Raw genomic sequence first — 22,245 nt, forward strand, 5'->3', positions numbered from 1 at the left:
TTGCCATTGCCAGTCTACATTTTATATCTTCTCTATTTCGATCATCATCAGTTATTTTGCTCCCCAAATAGCAAAACTCCTTTACTACTTTAAGTGTCTCATTTCCTAATCTAATTCCCTCAGCATCACCCGACTTAATTCGACTACATTCCATTATCCTCGTTTTGCTTTTGTTGATGCTCATCTTATATCCTCCTTTCAAGACACTGTCCATTCCGTTCAACTGCTCTTCCAAGTCCTTTGCTGTCTCTGATAGAATTACAATGTCATCGGCGAACCTCAAAGTTTTTATTTCTTCTCCATGGGTTTTAATACCTACTCCGAATTTTTCTTGTGTTTTCTTTACTGCTTGCTCAATATACAGATTGAATAACATCGGGGAGAGGCTACAACCCTGTCTCACTCCCTTCCCAACCACTGCTTCCCTTTCATGCCCCTCGACTCTTATAACTGCCATCTGGTTTCTGTACAAATTGTAAATAGTCTTTCGCTCCCTGTACTTTACCCCTGCCACCTTTAGAATTTGAAAGAGAGTAGTCCAGTCAAAATTGTCAAAAGCTTTCTCTAAGTCTACAAATGCTAGAAACGTAGGTTTGCCTTTCCTTAATGTTTCTTCTAAGATAAGTCGTAGAGTCAGTATTGCCTCACGTGTTCCAATATTTCTACGGAATCCAAACCGATCTTCCCCGAGGTCAGCTTCTACCAGTTTTCCCATTAGTCTGTAAAGAATTCGCTTAGTATTTTGCAGCTGTGACTTATTAAACTGATAGTTCGGTAATTTTCAAATCTGTCAACACCTGCTTCCTTTGGGATTGGAATTATTATGTTCATCTTGAAGCTTGAGGTTCGCCTGTCTCATACATCTCGCTCACCAGATGGTAGACTTTAGTTAGGATCGGTTTTCCCAAGGCCATCAGTAGTTGTAATGGAATGTTGTCTACTCCCGGGGCCTTGTTCCGACTCAGTCTTTCAGTGCTCTGTCAAACTCTTCACGCAGTGTCGTATCTCCCATTTCATCTTCATCTACATCCTCTTCCATTTCCATAATATTGTCTTCAAGTACATCGCCCTTGTATAGGTCCTCTATATACTCCTTCCACCTTTCTGCTTTCCCTTCTTTGCTTAGAACTGGGTTTCCATCTGAGCTCTTGATATTCATACAAGTGGTTCTCTTTTCTCGAAACCTCTCTTTAATTTTCCTGTAGGCAGTATCCAACTTACCGCTAGTGAGATAAGCCTCTACATCCTTACATTTGTCCTCAAGCCATCCCTGCTTAGCCATTTTGCACTTCCTGTCGATCTCAGTTTTGAGACGTCTGTATTCCTTTTTTCCTGCTTCATTTACTGCATTTTTATATTTTCTCCTTTCGTCAATTAAATTAAATATCTCTTCCGTTACCCAAGTATTTCTATTAGGCCCCGTCTTTTTACCTACTTTATCCTCTGCTGCCTTCACTACTTCATCCCTTATGCTCTCCCTGAAACACTGTACAACCTCTGGTTTAATCAGTTTATCCAGGTCCCATCTCCTTAAATTCCCATCTTTTTGCAGTTTCTTCAGTTTTAATCTATAGTTCATAACCAATAGATTGTGGTCAGAGTCCACATCTGCCCCTGGAAATGTCTTACAGTTTAAAACCAGGTTCCTAAATCTCTGTCTTACCTTCATATAATCTATCTGATACCTTCTAGTATCTCCAGGATTCTTCCATGTATACAATCTTCTTTCATTATTCTTGAACCACGTGTTAGCTATGATTAAGTTATGATCTGTGCAAAACTCTAGCAGGCAGCTTCCTCTTTCATTTATTAGCCCCAATCCATATTCACCTACTATGTTTCCTTCTCTCCCTTTTCCTACTCTCGAATTCCAGTCACCCATGACTATTAAATTTTCGTCTCCCTTCACTATCTGAATAATTTCTTTTATCTCGTCATACATTTCTTCAATTTCTTCATCATCTGCAGAGCTAGTTGGCACATAAACTTGAACTACTGTAGTAGGCGTGGGCTTCGTGTCTGTCTTGGCCACAATAACGCGTTCACTATGCTGTTTGTTGTTAATATAATATAGTTAATATAATACATATAGTTAATATAATACTTACATTTAATTCAAACTTTACTAAAAGGCTCCCAAAAGTGAGCACGTACACTGACTACAATACAGACCCTATAGAGGCATATTTGCGATTAACCTCTGTTGTTGTGGTCTTCAGTCCAGAGACCATACAGTAGAGCTGCATGCCCTCGGGAAAAATTACGGCTGTAGTTTCCCACTGGCTTCAGCCGTTCGCAGTCCCAGCACAGCACGGTCATTTTGGTTAGTGTTACAAGGCCAGATCAGTCAATCATCCAGACTGTTGCCCCCTCAACTACTGAAAAGGCTGCTGCCCCTCTTCAGGAACCACACGTTTGTCTGGCCTCTCAACAGATACCCCACCGTTGTGGTTGCACCTACGGTACGGCTATCTGTATCGCTGAGTCACGGAATCCTCCCCACCTACGGCAAGGTCTATGGTTCATGGAATGCGAAATATATCCTTGAAGTAAACAAAGGCCGGTGGGTGGGTTAGCAATGACCATAGAAAAAGTAAGTATACAAAGAAACCCTACATAGCTTCTAACTACATATCAGAATATCGTGGACAACTTGACAAAGATGCATTTATACTACTTACACAGAGATGAAACTCAAATTATATTACATAAAAGTACGTATCACGGAAAGTGAGCCGTAAGGTAATATCATGAAAGTCGCAACAGAGATACTTGTTAGTCAACAATCAAAACAGAAAACGCATTTGCAACCATTAACTAATGCATTACGTCACCCTATTTTCAATTCGAACATTTCCTTCTTGCTCCTTGAATGTTATTCTTTCCTCTTGGTTCTGGTACATATTCTATATTACCCGTCTTTCCCTACAGCTTAAGCCTATTGTCCTCAGAATTTAGAGCATCTTTTAGCATTTCTCGTTGCTGAACGCTTTTTCCAGGTCTATAAACACTATGAGCGATTCTTGATTGTTACTTCAGGCTTGCTTCCATTATCAAATGTAACGTCAGAATTGTCTCTCTTGTACCATCACCTTTTCTAAACATCGACTGTTTTCTTTTCTATTCTTCTGTGCATTATTCTTGTCAGCAACTTGGATGAATGAACCGTTATGCTGATGCTGTGCGACAGTTCCAGTACTTATCTGCCATGGCATCTTCGGAATTGTGTGAGTAAAATTCTTCCGAAAGTCCGATGGTAGGCTGCCTCCTTCACAGATTCTAGACACCAACTTGATTAGTAGTTTGGTTGCCACTTCCACAGTGATTTTAGAAATTCGGGTGGAATGTTACCTGTTTCTTCTGTCTTATTTGATCTCATCTGATCTGTAGTCTTTCGGAGCGCCGACTCTAATACTGGATCCCCAATGTCTTCTACAATGACTCCAGTTTAATCTTCCGTCAATTTATCAGACCAATACTCCCACTCATAGACGCCTCCAATATACTCTCTCTCTCCTCTGCATTTAACAGTGAAATTTCATTGCACTCTTAATATTACCACCCTTACCTATAATTTTCGACTTTTCTGGGTGCTGAGTCAGTCCTCCCGACGGTCATTACTTTTTCGGTTTCTTCTCTACTTTCTTGCAGCCATTCGCCTTGGGTGCCCTGGAATTCCTATTTTTCTTTTTTAATTCATAACTGTCTTATGTTGCTGTAATCCTGTCTTTCGTAAGTTATCTTCTGTTACCCATTGTTTCTTCGAAGTCGGCCGGTCGCGGTGGCCGAGCGGTTCTAGGCGCTTCAGTCCGGAACCGCGCGACTGCTACGGTTGCAGGTTCGAATCCTGCCTCGAGCATGGATGTGTCTGATGTCCTTAGGTTAGTTAGGTTTAAGTAGTTCTAAGTTCTAGGGCACTGATGACCTCAGATGTTGAGTCTCATAGTGATCGGAGCCATTTGAACCATTTTTTGTTTCTTCGCAGTATCCGTACTTGGGCCTATGTATGTTTGTCCAACATCTCCAATTGCTCTTCTTAAATATGTTAACCTCTCTTAGCTAACTTGAAACGCTCCTCATCATTCTACAGTTCTTCAGCATCCCATTTTCATCCACAATGATTCTTTTGGGTGAGTCTCTTAAACTTCAGGATGCTCTTCATCAGTGTTAAATTGTAATATTGGTCTATATCTGTACCTCGGTGTGCCTTACAATCCAGTTTGTGATTTTGAAATTTGTCTGATCAATATTATAATCCAGCTTGAATCTTCATGTGTCTTCGGACGTTTTTCACGTGTATCCCCTCCTCTTATCATTGTTAAACAGATTATTCGCTATTTCCATTTGCAATTTATTGCAAGACTCAGGTTAGCCTTTCTCGTCTCTCATTCTTACTGCCAAGTGCATATTCTCCTGCAACACTTACTCCTATTCTTTCCCATACAACTGCGTTCCAATCCGTAATGGCCATTAGACAGTCATTTGCCCTTACATACTGAAGTCCCCGATAACTTTCCTCATAAACTTTCCCTACTTCGTCATCTTCTGCTTGCGACGCATGCATGTGTACCGGGACTGTTATGTTTGCTGTCGAATCTAACAAAAACAGCCCTACCACTAAATTGTTCACTGTAGCTCACTATCTGTTCTAATTCCCTATTCATAACGAATCCTAATCACATTACATTATTTTGTGCTGCGGTTCATACTACCCTAAGTTCGTATCACCAGATATCCTTATCTTCTTTCCATTTCACTTCGTTGACCCCAACTACACTTCTGGCCATCAAAATTGCTACACCACCAAGATGACGTGCTACAGACGCGAAATTTAACCGACAGGAAGAAGATGCTGTGATATGCAAATAATTAGCTTTTCAGAGCATTCACACAAGGTTGGCGCCGGTGGCAACACCTACAACGTGCTGACATGAGGAAAGTTTCCAACCGATTTCTCATACACACACAGCAGTTGACCGGAGTTGCCTGGCGAAACGTTGTTGTGATACCTCGTGTAAGGAGGAGAAATGCGTACCTTCACGTTTCCGACTTTGATAAAGGTCGGATTGTAGCCTATCACGATTGCGGTTTATCGTATCACGACACTGCTGCTCGTGTTGGTCAATATCCAATGACTGTTAGCAGAGTATGGAATCGATGGGTTCAGGAGGATAATACAGAACGCCGTGCTGGATCCCAACGGTTTCGTATCTCTAGCAGTCGAGATGACAGGCGTCTTATCCGCATGGCTGTAACGGATCGTGCAGCCACGTCTCGATCCCTGAGTCAACAGATGGGGACGTTTGCAAGACAACAACCACCTGCACGAACAGTTCGACGACGTTTGCTGCAGCATGGACTATCAGCTCGGAGAATATGGCTGCGGTTACCGTTGACGCTGCATCACAGACCGGAGCGCCTGCGCTGGTGTATTCAACGACGAACATGGGTGCACGAATGGCAAAAAGTCATTTTTTCGGATGAATCCAGGTTGTGTTTACAGCATCATGATGGTCGCATCCGTGTTCGGTGACATCGCGGTGAACGCACATTGGAAGCGTGTATTTGTCATCGCCATACTGGCGTATCACCCGGCGAGAAGGTATGGGGTGCCATTGGTTACACGTCTCGATCACCTCTTGTTCACATTGACGGCACTTTGAAAGGTGGCTCTACCCTTCATTCGATCCCTGCGAAACCCTACGTTTCAGCAGGATAGTGCACGACAGCATTTTGCAAGTCCTGTGCGGGCCTTTCTGACACAGAAAATGTTCGACTGCTGCACTGACCAGCACATTCTCCAGATCTCTCACAACTTGAAAACGTCTGGCCAATGGTGGCCGAGCAACTGGCTCGTCACAAAACGCCAGTCACTACTGTTGATGAACTGTAGTATTGTGTTGAAGCTGCATTGGCAGCTGTACCTGTACACGCCATCCAAGCTCTGTTTGGCTCAATGCCCAGGCGTATCAAGGCCGTTATTACGGCCAGAGGTGGTTGCCCTGGGTACTGATTTCTCAGGATCTATGCACCCAAATCGCGTGAAATTGTAATCACATGTCAGTTCTAGTATAATAAATTTGTCCAATGAATACCCGTTTATCATCTGCATTTCTTCTTGGTGTAGCGATTTTAATAACCAGTAGTGTACTTTTAAGTGTTAATTTTAATTAAAAACGGAAGTTTCTCGAAACATATGCTTTGCGAAAGCAATGTGACATGCATCTTTGGGTGTAGTTTGGTAATTGAAGACAATAAAGTTAGAAGTTCTTTCCCGAATGACAAAACTTAATACATTAATAAAGTTACTTAGCCCCTAATTCTATTTAACAACTGATTTTAGACGTGTTTAAAGACATCATACATGTCTATAGACTTGCTGAATTTCAGATTTTTTACGTGATACTTGTAGGAAATTGTGACTGTAAAGCGATAATTATCTATAGTGGCTACCTCCCGACAGTGTCGCAGCTTTGTACATTAAACATCTGATGTCAGCTACTTTAAATCAGATCGTACTTTAAATCTGACTGTAGTATTGCGTAACTCGCCGTCCCCTCCCCCTTCAGACTGTCTGTGGTTTTTCGCTCCTCCTCTGGAAACGAGAGGCCAGCATCAGAAGCTCCCTCCGGAGCTATGACAGCCGGCAGCGGATGTCACCCCCTCGCTATTAAAACCGGCCAGTCAGCCGCGGGGCGCATGCGCGACGCGGTGCATGCCGGGAGCCGGAGGCGCGCGGGCCCAAGCGTGGCTGCGACGCCTCCTGCCCCAGTGTGTCTTCGCGCCCCGCTCTGCACAGACGCTCGCAGCTGCGACGCTGCTGCGGCCTACCTGCTAGGCGCGAACGCGTGACATGCCGACTGGAGCCCACCCGCGCAACTCAACTCCCTCGCTCTGCCGGTACGACGAGTCGTAACCCAAGTTCCCTAACAGGTCAAGCTCTTAGTGGGACTGTTCCTCAGGTGGACGCACGAGAATTTTCCCTGCCTGGGCATCCACACGCGGACAAATACAGTTTACTTGTAATACTTGTATGGGCTTGCGAAAGTGTCTTCTTCGTGAGTCGGGGAATGTCAGACAACTAATACTTTCTCAAATGTGATTAACATTAGAAGCACTCCCTACGCTACGAGATAGCCGTTCAGTTGCTTTGACAGACATGGAATACAGTGGTCTCCGATTTGTTACGCTGATAATTGCGACAATCTTTAGCTGTCAAGGTAAGCTCTCCGTCCAGTACATCAGCCAACTTATACACTGGCATACATTATTACGTCTGGCTTCTTGAGAAACTGTGATAAAAATGTTTCTTACATCGTCTTTATTTATGTTGAAAATACAAACAAAGGAGGTCACCCCTCTTCTCCGTTAGACCAATTTTCGAGACTGGCTCACTAAATTTGAACGTAAACCGTCCTATGGAAACATAGCACCGCCAATTTCTCCATTACGCAGAAATTTAACCAATATCAAAATGTTTAAACTGGTACCTACGTGTAACACGGTAATAGTGTCACTTACATACCCATTGAACAATTAATGGTTTGCAAGCCATTCTCATATATTACACAACACCCTTACCATGTTCCATATCTTCAACGGAACATAGTGGTGGCAACGTAATTACACAATAAAAATCGATGTTTTTCATTACTGCATTGGTAATCCTTACATTGGTTTACGTTAAATGGTAAAGAACACTACTTCAAACGAAGAGATTATTTTTTCTTATTTGTTGAATTAGTTTTATCTAATTATCCATTAATACATATTAAAAATGAATATCGTTAAGTGCGCTAGCGCATATTTCCGATGCAAATGTTTGTTTTATTTATTTACAGCTTCTAGCCTAACTTAATGTTTCATTTGCTCATAAATAATGTGTGATACCTAATTATAGTTTTTAACACGGACTCAGTAGATGTATCTCATTTTCAGAGTATTTACGATAAGAATACCCAGATGTATCTGAAGAAGATTCATATTTCGCCAACTAAGCACTCACGAAATTTCCTAATATGCATAGTTGATGGCTTTTCGAAGTTGGATATATGAGTTCACATGAACTTCAATATTTTACAAACATTTTGTTTAAAATTATTCTCTCATGTCTATTTAGAGTTCATCAGCTATAAGGACGCTCTATAATTGGCGAGAAAGTGTTGTATAAAATTATTTTTTCTCTTATACTAGATGTGCTCATCTGTTACATGAGGTTACCCGTGTATCATAAAGATTGCCATAGTTGTTAGCACTACAAATTTCGTTCTTGGGAACCAAACACCTGTGAGGTGCTGGACAGACACCAGCTTTCGAACTACCAGTGGTATCTTACGGACTGCGCAAAAGTTTAAAAAGTTCCGAACGTTTTCCTGTTTGTGCCGCAGTTCTTACTTTTCAGTGTCGAATTTCATATGTTTCTGAAAAAAGTTGAGGAATATATTTCAAACTTCCCGGATATCTGAAATAAGTCAAATGCATAAACATTTTAATTTATGTGATGTGATGCAGACTTTTTATCCAGAATAATACTGGTATATGTACAGTTACCGGTGACATCACATACACGTCACGCAGACAGGCCCCGCTACAGAATGGTGACGGCACTGGATTCATACTCGTTAGTGGTTCAAATCCTCGTCTGATCATGACGATTTCAGTTTTCACAGGTTTGGTTGTTGTTCCGTTCACAGTGACACGGCGGATTAGTTTTCCTTACTTGTCGAGTATGAGCCTGAGCTGTAATGTCCCCGACATTGACAGTATGTTAGGATACTGTATCTCGACTTTCATCTTCATACAAAGCTCCGTTTTCGGAAACTTGAGTCGATTCCCAAACGTGTGTTTCATGTGCCCCTATGTGGCACAGCACTGTATTCTCGTCAAATGCAGATTTTCTGCGGCTTTCCTAAGGTGAAATTCGGGATGATCCTTTTGAGAAGGATACGGTAGTTTTACATCCCAATCTTTTATATAAACTACCGTTAACTCTATACATAATGACCTCGAGATCTATCCTACGTTAAATTCTACATCCCTTCCCAATTCCATGCCAGATTCGGAAAAAAAGTGTAACCATGAGATATTGGCAGCATCGTCTTACATCAATACGAACACTGTAGAAGATTGAGGAAATTAACCACTTCTGCCTTTGTACTTCTGACACTCAAGCAGAGAATGCGATTAGCGGAAAACGACAGTCCTAGCAATTACAGCTGCAGCGTTCGTCTATGAAAAACTAATTAATTACTGCAGTTCGAATTATAAATCATGTTGGGAATTACTTGTGTTAGTTGCAGGTCGGTATTTGGTACCAAAATCTGCTTCAGAAACTTTTGAGCTATAATTTTAAATGAGAATTATTATTATTTTTGTTTACATTTTATCTAACCACTGGAATTGATGATAGCGTAGTTTAGAGGTTACTGACGCAGATCGCTTATCTATTTTTGACATCCGCAACTGGGTTGGACCATTGGCTTCATTCCTGCGGAACGATACTGTGGAAACGTGGTAACTTAAATGAAAATGTTTTTGAGTCAATGGTTTAGACAGCTGGTATCAATAAGAAGTCAACTGTTCAAATGTGTTATTTCGTTCCGTAAATTAAAGACGTAATCAGCTATCATCGGTTGTGAGCAGATGTTGAAAATCCTGCACGAAATAACAATTATATTCAAGGAGTACTGCTATTAATATCACGTAGGATGACGTCATGGAAATGTATGCAGGTGTATTATTCTGAGTTCTATTGTCTGAAATACTGTTACTTTGTAACTTCAATGGGATAAACCGTATGTAGTCTTACATGTAGTTTGTGTTTTCCTATGTAACTAGCTGCCTGAGTTAGGATCAAATCAAATTCAAATTTAAATCTGAAGTATTTCTGTTCACGAAGCCAGAATTCTCTAAATACAGTGAGAGTTATGGATGTATAATTTTGCAATATTTCTCTCAGTCATATCAGAAGATGCTAATTTTGATTTCTGAACACTGTCTCTAACAAAGGCGAATTTGGTTTTCATTTATTTAATTTATCTGGTCATTCGGAAAACGTGACCATGGAGAGTCACCAGAGAAACCTGACACGAAAAATTTAAAAATCATAAATTAAGAATATAAAAATTACGAAAAGAAATAAAAATACAACAGCAAATACAACAAAAATGAGTTACACTGCAAGCCACTAATTTGCCACGAGAAACATCAAAGCATAACAATGGGAGGGCGGCAACTTCAGTTTTAAAAGACGAGAGTTCATCATTAAAATTTTGCAGTTCTGCTGGAAGTCTATTGTAATGTGTAGAATAGCACGCACCTACCTGTCCGTAGGTTACGAAAGTGTTGTCCAGACGGGGACTGCTTTTCCTCTAGTGTTCACTGAGTGAATTGTGAAGTTCCTTTCAAGTGACCCCACATTATTAACCACAAATTACGCAAGGGAGTATCGGTGCAGGGATGGCTACGTTAGAATTCCAAGACCCGGAACAAGGGTCTGAATGACATTCGCGAAGTGCCACGGCATATCGTTCCGACTGTCCCTTTATGAGATTAGATTATATTCTGCGACACCACAGATTTGCTCTCGGTAGCCGTAAGTGTTTTGCCATTTTTAATATTAGTGTTGTAACCTTTCTTTCAAGACATTGTCCATATCATTCAACGGACCTACCAACTCATTCGGGTCTGTGATGGTAGTGCAGCAAACTTCCAAAGTTGTTATTTCTTCCCCCAGCTCCTAAATTGATTTTAGAAATTTCTCCTTGGTACCTTCACCGAAATTCTAGATATAAAATTGAGTATATGTGACATAGGCTACAATTTTATGTCAGATTGTTCTCGAAGACTGCCTCGTATTCAAGATCTTCCACTATTAGAAGTGCAGCATGACATATGAGATCTAGACAGCTTTCTGCTCCGTGTATTCTGCTCCTGGTAACTCACCATGTAGTGCTGTTTTATATCCTTCCTGTTCATTAGACTCCTCAGACTTCGCCTCTCACGCAACTACCTTATATATCTACGAGTGAGAGTCAAAAAGATTTTTTTTCTACTGTTCTCTTCAAACCGTGCAGCCTTTTATTATGTTGAAAGCTGTTTACCCATATTTCTAAATGTTACAGTTATTTTGTTCTGAATTAGTTCATTGTGAGAGATATGAAGGACAAGTGAACGCAACGCCTTATCTACCACAGACACTTACGACAACTACGAAGTCCCACATCTGTTACGCAACTTCTTAATCTCTCCTTCGCCTCTCCACCCATGCGTCGTGTGAAGCTGTACTGCTTTAAAGTACATCGTTCCCAGTACGAGCAGTGCTTCTTCTGTAATGGCCTAAACTTCTCCGTGAAATTGAACTAGAAATTTAATTGGCAGGCCACTGTGGCCGAGCTGTTCTAGGCGCTTCAGTCCGGAACCGCATTGCTGTTACGGTCACAGGTTCGAATCCTGCCTCGGTCATGGATGTGTGTGATGTTCTTAGGTTAGTTAGGTTTAAGTAGTTCTAAGTCTAGGGGACTGATGATCTCAGATGTCCCATAGTGCTTAGAGCTATTTTTTAGAAATGTAATTTGTTGCTTGTGTCTATCTGTTGATGCATTTGATTCTTCTTCTTGTAGTTATGGTAAGGAATCACTTCCTTTCAGAGGCGATTTAGTTCGGCGAAACGGCTCGTGTTTTGTCGTCCTCTGTAAATAGGCCCTTCCGTTCTGAAACATTCTATTAACATAATTAATTTTTTTTTTTATTTTAGGACTTTGCATTCAAGGAAGTTACAGAATTCCATTTTCTGACAGCAATCGACGATTTTTCGTTCGTCATCACACTGTCAATAGGATATTCCGTCTCGTACACGAATATGCTTACACACCTTGTGTATCGCTATCAGTTTAGTAAAGACCTGACATATGATTGGAAGTATCCTAATTATGGAAAATGTTCGAAATACCACATCAAAACATCTGTGTTATTAAATATCAAAATATCCACATGTGCAGTACCGTGTTTTACTAGGCTGTTATATGATATTTTGTACACACAGCTAAATGGCGATAGTAACTGACATTTATCTTGTTACGGGGCTATACCGCACTAAAAACCAGGGGAAAGCATTTAGTGTTGAATCAAGAGGACGTGTATTTTGGGTGATGGTATAATGTAATTCTGAATGCTACGACATTGGTCGCAGGTACTTACCTGACTCACCATACCTTGAACACTTTCATAAACATCTCGATACAGTTCCCTTTCTACCAAAGAGTAGACAGTACCACACTTACTAAAATGTCTCACATTTGGCAAGTTTTTCTGTAATTTCCATCGCAGCCACTATGCATGATAAAGTCATAAATAATTTCTATCGAGATATACAGCAATAACGGGAATATATACTAGATTTCTTATTAAAATCTCGGTTGTGATATGAGACAGATGAATACAGATTTCGGCCGTTGGGGCTTGTCTTCAACATAATCAGGTTGTTTACAGTATCATGTCATTTTCTTCGCGGTGTAGGTTATTAATGTTGAGGCGATGTAGTTGATGCGTCTGTAACCAAGCCGAAAATATGTGAAGTTCACTAAAAGCCAAACCCGTAACCACTTTATGACACTGCATTAGTCATATACCATCGATCTTACAGAGAGCGGTTTGTGGGGTGCGGAAAAAAGTCAAAGATGAACATTTAACGCACGTTGCGTGCAGCTCGTAGGATTGAAACATTAATAAATGCTTTTGTGTTACTGTATTAATTCTAATTATAAAATAACCTAACAGCTACCTTCCAGTAGCCTGAAAGGAAGAGCCCAACAAAATGTTCTTTAATTCCGTTTTAAACTTGACCATTTTATCTACATGACGTTTGACGTGATCTGGCAGACTGATACGTAATTGACTCCTTTCTGTTAATCCCTTTAAGTCTATGTAGAGGTTGGGTTTGGCCCTAGTGCCACGTTTCTAGCGTGCGACATGAAATGAAATGGAATGTCGGTTGTACGGAAGGAGAGTGGCATAGCCGAAGGAATGTTGCATCGTACTTCTGAACAACGCAGGCACTGTAGTACCGATTTACCTACCGACACCAGCCAAGCGACTTTCAATTGACATGTCTCCCCTCTGCGGAAATATGCGTAATGGATGCTCTCCCCAGGTTCACGCCAGGCGTGCATTTTCATTGTGATTCCATTATACAGCTGATGGTGGTCCATGTTCGCAACTGCGAATGCATTTCGTGGATCTATAAAGAAGACTGATTACAGAACCCTTCTACGAGTCATTCAAGGGTACTGCTTGGGTGTTTGGATCCTCACCAGCTCCGATTAAAGGAAGGCGTGAAAGCAATGTAGAGGTGTGGTAGTAGATATTTTAGAGGTGAGTTCGATCAACTCGTGAGTGAAATACACAAGACTCAAATAAGAGTCCCTGGAGTTCTTTTCGCGAAACAGTATTGAGAAACTTTTTAAATGAGATCGCAGTCGCCGCTGACTGTAAGAATTATTTACTTTCATTTTCATCATTTATTTTCACTATTGCAACATAGGCCTTGAGACGTTTATCAAGTGGTACATTGTAAAATACTGAGCTGTAACAACTGTCAAACTTTAAAAATCTTCTGACTTGTACACACTTTGTCATCCAATCTGAGCCTTTTATCATCCATGACGTTAATTTCAACAAACCACTATTCTTTTAAAATGCTTAAAGACACGCCGATGACATGTCTACATGTCAGAAGATGTTTAAAGATTGATATATGCTAAAATACAGTCTTTTGCAGTACACCACTTGATATACGGCCTTAGGCCGAACATACAATAGTAAAAATAAGTTATTTATACAATCAGTGGCAACTGTGATATCTTTTAAAAATTTTGACTTGACTGTGAACCTAATCAAAGAGATGTTTATGAATGTTGAGAATGTTCAGACTGACGACTACTGCGACGGACTGCAGAGAGATCGTACAGTCGTTACCAACACGTCGTACAAAAGCAAGAAAGATAAGAGAAATCGCGGCCCAAACGAAAATATAGAGGCAGTCGTTTTTTCCTCGTTGCATCTGCGAGTTCAAGAGAATGTTTACGATCCACAGCTGTACGAAATAATTTCGAAATTAATTCTCTCACTGCAACTTTCTTCGTGTGAGCTGCATGAAGTATAGGATTAGTACCCAATAGGAACATATGAAGATTTTTGCCGGTCAGGACTCGAGGCCGAATATGCCGCTTATCACGAACGGTCTCCTCAACGACTTCGGCTATCTGTGCACACTGCGTAGACCGGCAGAGACATCCATATACACACTGTCTATATCCGTATTTCGTAGTCCTGTAAATTCATCATCTAATGTTCGCAGCGGGGACAATGAGGCAACGAGGAATCGAGACCATTGTAAGGGAAAGCGTAGACCTTTCGTTGTGCCCCGTATAGTGCCTTGTGGAATATAAGTGGTGCTATATTCGTAGCAACAAAGACTGTAGTAAATAGCCTGTCATACAGCCAAAATGTCTCCAATAACAGCTGATGTTTACGAACTTCTGGTTAGGATATTCTCGCAGAAAAGTGTTTTATTAAGCTCATATTACGCAGTTTACTTAGTGGAATGAAGAGCCCCGCTTATGTCGCAGTATTATTTTCTGTTTCACACTGTGCCAGAGTTGCTTCACTACAAAGTATCTCTTCGGACTGTGTAGCATTTCATGCTATTTTGTAATCCAATACATAATGTGTGTCTACGTATCAGAAGATGTTGAACGGTTGACATGTGCTAAAATACAGTCTTTTGCAGTACACGACCTTCTCGAGCTTAGTTCAATGAGCCGTGACGTAACTATTTAAAAATGATTGTTTCAAAAATTACTACGGGTTAAATATTTATGGCAGAAGCTGCTGGTAACATTTATCTCACTGACTGGTGCGATGTCCAAAACGTAGATGACGTATGCTTGTATTTGACAGAGTTTGTGGATATAATCAACAGTGATACAGATTCAGATACCAAATTCTGCCATCTAGGATGAAATTATATGCGGTTGCGGAACAGAGTTAAACAGGAGGGTCAACAGCCTCCTGTTTTTTTTTCACATTTGCTTCGATTCAGCTATTTTCGAAAGCAATTATGCTAAGAAAAGATAATAGTCTGCATCACACGTCACACAATACACATTTCATTTGATGACATTTTCTTACCTCAAAATAACCTCAAATAATAGCTGAATGAACAGTTTAAAAATATTATCTAACTAAACAAAAATATATTGTCATCAAAGTTAGATCAAAGATGGTAATCAACAAGAAGATGGTATAGTAGATACTTATTTTGTTAGAGAGAAAGGAGTTCACAGTCTTACAAAACTTAGTCGAAGACATCCGTGTTGTCTCCGACTGTTAAAATGATTTTCTTATGTGTAAGATCGCAATTACGTAATTTGGCTATTTTTATGTAGGACACTGCGACGAACGAAATTTTGACAGTGTTATGCTTCAGAATGCCCAGAGGGTAACACTGCTCTCTTGTATACCTTATTTGGAACATGAATAGAAAGATATGGATTACAAACTTAGTTCTAGCAGGTATGTGGAAAGAATAACGTTACGAAGAAGGCTATATTGGAAACATGCATTACATGCTGTGGAAGTATGGTTGTGAAAATTGAGTACTCAGCAAAGAAGAAAAATACACAAACGCACATAAAATAGCAGAAATGAGGTTCCTAAGTTGTACGAGTAGGTAAACCTTGCGAGAACATGACTAAATATACATAGGAGTTCTGAAGGAAGTGTGTGATTAGCAACACAAGATCGACGTTATAGGGACTGATGACCTTCGCTGTTTAGTCCCCCTTAAACATCCACCACCATCCATCCATCGACGTTATAAAGTCAGTTCGTAGTAAAAATATTTCTGTTACTGATAAATCAGATACATGTTCAGCATTTAACAATCATTTCCAGAGCATTGCTTGTGAATTAAATAAAAATTTAGCTTCTACAGGGAATCATACAACTAGCTTGGCAAATGCCTTTCCGAGATGATGTCTGAAATACTCATCTGTGGTACAGGCAAGGGGGAGATTCAGTCAATAATAAAATCACTGAAGACTAAGGACTCTCATGGTTATGATGGAATGCCTAGAAAATATTAAAGTACTGTGCTACACATGTTAGCCCTGTATTTAGCCATATTTGTAATTTTTCCTGAACGATTAAAGTACTCATTAGTGAAGCCGCTTTATAAAAACGGAAAAGGGATAATGTAGACAATTTTAGAAGTATTTCTATGCCATCAGTGTTTGCTAAAGTTATTCAAAAGGCTGTGTACGTAAGGACAACTGATAATTTTATATCACACTATTTCCTGACAAATGTACAGTTCGGCTTTAGAAGTCGCTTAACAGCTGTAAATGCTATATTCTCTTTTCTCTGTGGGGTCCTGGATGGATTAAACAATAGGTTTCGAATGCTAGTCATATTATTTGATTTACTTAAGGCGTTTGAGTGTGTTAATCACAAAATATTGATTCAGAAGTTGGACCATTACATAATGTGGATAGTAGCTCACAATTGGTTCACCTCTTACTTTAGCAACAGACAGCAAAATATCATTATTCACAATGTTGAGAATGACTGTGATGTGGGGTCTGAGTGGGGTACAGTCAAGTGGGGGGAGCCCCAGGGATCAGTGTAGGGGCCACTCCTGTTTCTTATTTCTATAAATGATATGCCCTGTAATATTACAGGTAACTCAAAAATATTTCTGTTTGCTGATGACACTAGCTTGGTAGTAAAGGATATCATGTGCAACATTGCCTCGGTTTCGAATAGTGCAGCCATGACCTAAGCTCTTGGCTTGAGGGATATAAACTAATGTCAGATCGTAGTAAGACTCAGTTTATACAGTTTCTAACACATAATTAAGTAAAACCTAACATTTTAATTTCACAAAATGGGCCTATGATTAGTGAAACTGAAATGTTCAAATTTCTAGGTGTTCAGATAGATAGTAAACTGTCGTGGAAAGCCATCGTTCAGGATCTTGTTCAAAGACTTAATGCTGCCATTTTTACTATTGAACGGTATCTGAAGTGAGTCATCGTTCGACACGAAAATTAGTCGACTTTGCTTATTTTCATTCGTTTATGTCGTTTGGTATTATATTTTGGGGTAACTCTTCCCATTATAAAAGGATATTTTTGGCTCAGTAACGGGCGGTTCGGGCAATAAGTGATTTAAGTTCATGGTGTAAGTTCACGAACCTCTTTTCGACCCCTGTTTAGGAGTCTGGGTAGTTTGACATTGGCCTCTCGCTATATATATTCCTTAGTGTCATTTCTTATTAACAATATTAGCTTATTCCCAAGAATAAGCAGCTTTCACTAAGTTAATACTGGGGAGAAATCACACCTGCATTTGGATCAGACTTGTGCAGAAGGGTGTGCAGTACACTGCTGCATCCATTTTCAATAAGCTACCACTAGAATTAAAAAATCTTATCAGGAATCCACGAGCTTTCAAATCGATACTGAAGAGTTTCCTAATGGCTCAACCCTCCTATTCTGTCGAAGAGTTCCTTGAAAAAGTAAGCTGATTCTTGTTGTATTGTTCATTACGTTTACTTAAACTTACAGATTGACTTTCTTCGGGTTCATAAAACTTTTATTTTTATCTGTTATTACTTTTATGTTGTAATTTGAAGTAGTGACACATTGCATAACCTTTGAGATTTGCTCCTCAATTTGGTCCTACAGAACGTGACACGTAAATAAAAATAACATACAAAAAATAAAATGGAAAGTTTGAAGTCCGGAATGGAAGAATGCAAACGTCAGTGAGTTAAACGCACGAATTGGCGCTTCCGTTTTAGTCATCGAAGAGACATTAGGCTAGAATGTTCTCAACTATGTACGACTAAGTATACTCTTTCGCTACACTGCAAAATTTGCCAATTATAAGAAGGTATCATAAGAGTTTAGAATTTTTTGCAGATTTAATTGTGGTTATATTTTAAATCAATGCACTTAGCCAAACGATTTTTCACAATTTTAACTGGTTCAATAATATGTTTGTCCCATTATGTGAAATAAGATTTCATCATAGCTACACCCTCACGTTCTACGAGTACTTCGTCCACCAGCCCGTTTGCTCACGTTTGGTAACAAACATTTTATCGTTGAGAGAGAGAAAAAAACCTAGGAATTGCTGCGATTGTAGAAGTACACAGCCTGACAAGAAAAGTGTAGCATCCAGAAGGGGAGGAGAAAAAGAGACGAAGCGTTACGGCCTGAGAGAGTGAGTGACGTTGTTTCAGTGATTACAATAACGAGTCGAATTAATAAAATACTTGCCAGCGTGAGGTGCCTTGACAGTATGACGTCGCACACCCTCTCGTCAGGATGCATGCACTGATTCTGGTGGGAAGGGTGGCATAAATCTAGTTTATCCCTCCTCGTAGAAATCTAAACCACAACTGTGGTAACCGGGATTGATACCCTGAATATCGGCACTATGGCGGAATTGACGTCTGCGGTGGTCTTATACATGTACTGTAGAATAAAGATCTGCCACGGGATGTAATGGATCTGGGAGATGTGTTATTTTCTACCGGATTTGTCGATACGAAATTGTAAATGTTTTCTTACATTTTTGTCAGAATTTTTTAAATAGTAATTTGCCTTATTTTATGCTAAGTTACTTATATTTTTGAGAGTTACAGCATATTGATTACTATTAGTAGATGTGACAAAGAATATCAAAGAGACTGATTACTAGTGGAAGCTTGTGCGTTGTGTAAAATGTCTATGACGCTGGAGTCGTCTTTGACTGTAGTCAGTCGGCAGTGAACCCTTGGTGTGTGTTGACGGTAGAACAACGTGCAGGTCGCCGTTATAAAGAATTTGCTAGTGAACAGATATAAACTTTAAGAAAAAACCACATTCGAAGAAATGGTATTTGAAGCACCAAAAATGAGTCAAATGCATTGAACCAGGTCATTTCTGCAGCTGATGAAACTGCATAGTGGAATCATACTTCCACTAGACGACTGAAGCCAAGACAAATATCATCTTGTAAACATTTCACGGGAAAGGTACTGTCACGAAATATGCCAAATTTAAGTAAATAAAAATAGTGAGCATATTGCAACTGGGGGCTCAGCCAGGATATTGTGTTCACGTGATCTTCAACAGTGATATGAAGAAGAAAATTTTTGTGTGTTAATACCAGTTTTTTGAGAATGTGTGTTACAGTATTTGTGTTCATCGGGAAGTAAAAGTTTTGGAGAAGAAATGTTTCTGTAAAAAACTATAATTTTCGACAGAAGAAGTTATTTCGAGAATTTTGGTCAACAATCACATAGATGGGAAACGTCGATTTGCAACAGTAGAAGAGTGTTCCAGATAAGTCACTAAACCCTCGTATTTGGTTAAAACAATATTTTTATCTTGTTTTGTATTGTTGTGTATAATTTTTTTTTCTTCACAATCACTTATGAGATTTTCGAGAGTATTGTGCCTAAAGTAGAAAATATTAATTTAATAGACTTCGAAAATCAGGACAGGTCAAATGAAACAGAAAGAACCGATCAATTTGATTTAAAAAGTTTTCTTGTAAATTTCACAAAAGAAATGAAACAATCAGTTGACGACTATAAGACTTACTGGGATGAAAAAATTGATAACATTTTGTTGCAAGTCCAACCAGTCAATGCTCAAGTGGGTGATCTTTCGAACAGAGTTGGCAGTGTTGAGGAAAAAATTGAATCTGTGGAAGCAAAAGTAAATGAAATAGATGCTAAATTGAGCGATGAAATTAATACTGTAAAAAATGAGTTACTGGCAGATAGGGAAAGAAATTTAATTGATTTTAATGAGATAAAAGGGGAAATAAAAAATTTGGATGAGAACACAAAAGTTTTAGTAAAAAATGTAGAACAAAAAACTGACAATCGTTTGGTTACTCTAGAAAAAAAAGTAGAATACAATGATTTAGAAAACAAAAAATCTGTCAAAGAACTTAGCGATAAAGTTGAAAGTATTGACATTGAATTTCAAAGGAAAAATCACAATGTCAACACATGCAATCTTGTATCTAATATTCTAGTGAAGCACTTTTCGGTAGATTGACCCTTAGACCCTGTTGATTTGATACAGTATTGTAAGGATTGTTTTTTACCTCACTCACCAGATGATATGAAAATTAAATTTCTGAAAAAATTCTTGGAAGTGGAAGCTTTGACTTGGGCACACCAGATTGTAACTGTGGGGATGACCTTTTCAGAATTTGAATCAAAATTTCTGGACAATTTTTGGGATGATCTTAAACAAATTAGAATCAAAAGTGAATTTTTGAATGGGAGAAACTATAGAGATTCAGATGGGAGCATGAATCAATTTTGCAAAAGTGAACTTCAAAAACTTATTCATTTAACAAAACCTTTGGATGACTTGATCAAAATTGATACCTTAAAGAGAAGATTGCCATCAGTATTGCAGTTGAGTTTAGTTCATTGTCCTGATAGTAATGTTGAGCAGTTTCTCAATTATATTTAAAAGTTGGATAGGGTAACAACAAGAACACACAGTGGGTTTACTCAGAAAGGTAGTGGTCAAAATTGGGGAAATGATAACTTTCAAAAAAGGGAACAAAACAATTACCATGGTGTCAGTCAAAATTCAGGGGGATATAACAATTTAAAAAAAAAAGGGCAAAATTTTCATCCAAAACAAGAACAACATTTTCGCAGAAATATTCAACAAAATAGAAAACACTATAGGGATCAAAATCACAGAAATTTTGCAAGAGATCAGTACAATAGAAACTACCAACAAGCAGGTAATGTTTGGCATAGGAATGGGAACAGAAATGTTGATCAGAGACATTGGCAGAACCACAATCAGCAGTTCAAACAGGAACCAGCTGTAATTCAGGAAATAAAAAACGAGTAGACGCCCCCTTGAAGGTCCGCAAGGTTGAGGCAGATGGTGAGCAAGATGAAAGGACCAATGTATGTGACTATCATAAACCCAAACGCGGCAGTTCCAAACCTAAACTATCCCATGAGGTTATTAGTTGTTACTAATTGAAGAGATTTCAAGAGGAAAATAATGATGATATTGATAAAGATAAAATTTTCAGTACACAAGAACATACAGTAGATAAAAGTAATTGTGATTCATTTAATTTGACAGAGTTTTACACTTGGGTAGAAAAGAACAACACTTTGTCAGATGATGAAATTTGTAGTAGTTCGGAGATGTGTGTGAATGAAAGAGAGAATGCATGCTGTGAGAATGAAAATATTGGTGAAAGCGATCTGGTAACTTTAGAAAGGGGAAATAATATTTTGGGGGATAATTTGAATGTGTATGACCTGAATATGTATAATGATAATGATGTTGATGATAAAGTTGATAATGATGGTAATGGTATTGATGATGATGTTAAGGAAAGGTGTTTCATTAGTTTCAATAGGGAGTTGGGTATACTCATGGCGGAAAATGGATTACATAGTGAGAATATTATAGAAATTCCCAGGGATGTTACCAGGATGAATAAGGCTCGCAAGCAGGGTGTATGTAAAAGTGTCAATTTTGATGTTGTTGGTAAAGAATCTGACTACACAAATAATGATGACACATGTATAACTTCTAGCCTAAGTGAAACATTTACAGATACTAACGACACACACACACATTTCTTATAAATCTATGGCTGAACAGTGAAACAATTTCTTTTGACAAAACCTTTAGAAAGATGCTTATTAATGTATGTGAAACTATATGTCCTGAGTGGTGGAAAAAGATGAGATATTTTATTTTTGAAAAGCTGAAGGATAAGTACTTTAATAGTATACAATGTGATTTGGATGAAAATTCTTGGCTATTTGAGATAATAGAGAGTACTAATGACAATTTTGTATCTTGTGCAAAATTTATAACTGTGACAAATAATACAAACGATTCTGATAAGTATACGATTGGGGAAATTGAAAGTGATTTATTACATGAGGATACAGGTTCTGAGAAAAGCGATCAATTTTGCAGTCCTTATATAAAAGTTCAAATTGGGTCATGGATTGATAAAATGTTTAATTGATACAGGAAGTGAGATCTTGGAAATATCAGAAAGGTAAAGCAAGAAATTGAAAGTGGGGAAAGATTATGTTGAAATGCCAGTTGTTGGGGTACAGATAAAAGGTGCTACTGGGAAGAGCAGTAAATTGGTAAAAAGCCAGGCTTTAGTGACATT

General features: G+C 39.0%; 1 protein-coding gene across 1 annotated transcript in view; it reads left to right on the plus strand.

Annotated features, from left to right (window-relative positions):
* Positions 1-6,795: 6,795 nt before the first annotated feature.
* The window catches only part of LOC126417034 (uncharacterized), a 697,139-nt gene continuing 681,689 nt past the window's right edge, over positions 6,796-22,245 (plus strand). The window contains exon 1 of the mRNA XM_050084926.1: positions 6,796-7,220. Coding sequence (XP_049940883.1) covers positions 7,160-7,220 — 61 coding nt within the window. The 5' untranslated portion in view covers positions 6,796-7,159. The remainder of the gene's footprint in view (positions 7,221-22,245) is intronic.

Source organism: Schistocerca serialis, chromosome 8 (assembly GCF_023864345.2).
Source record: "Schistocerca serialis cubense isolate TAMUIC-IGC-003099 chromosome 8, iqSchSeri2.2, whole genome shotgun sequence".
NCBI classification, from domain to species: domain Eukaryota; kingdom Metazoa; phylum Arthropoda; class Insecta; order Orthoptera; family Acrididae; genus Schistocerca; species Schistocerca serialis.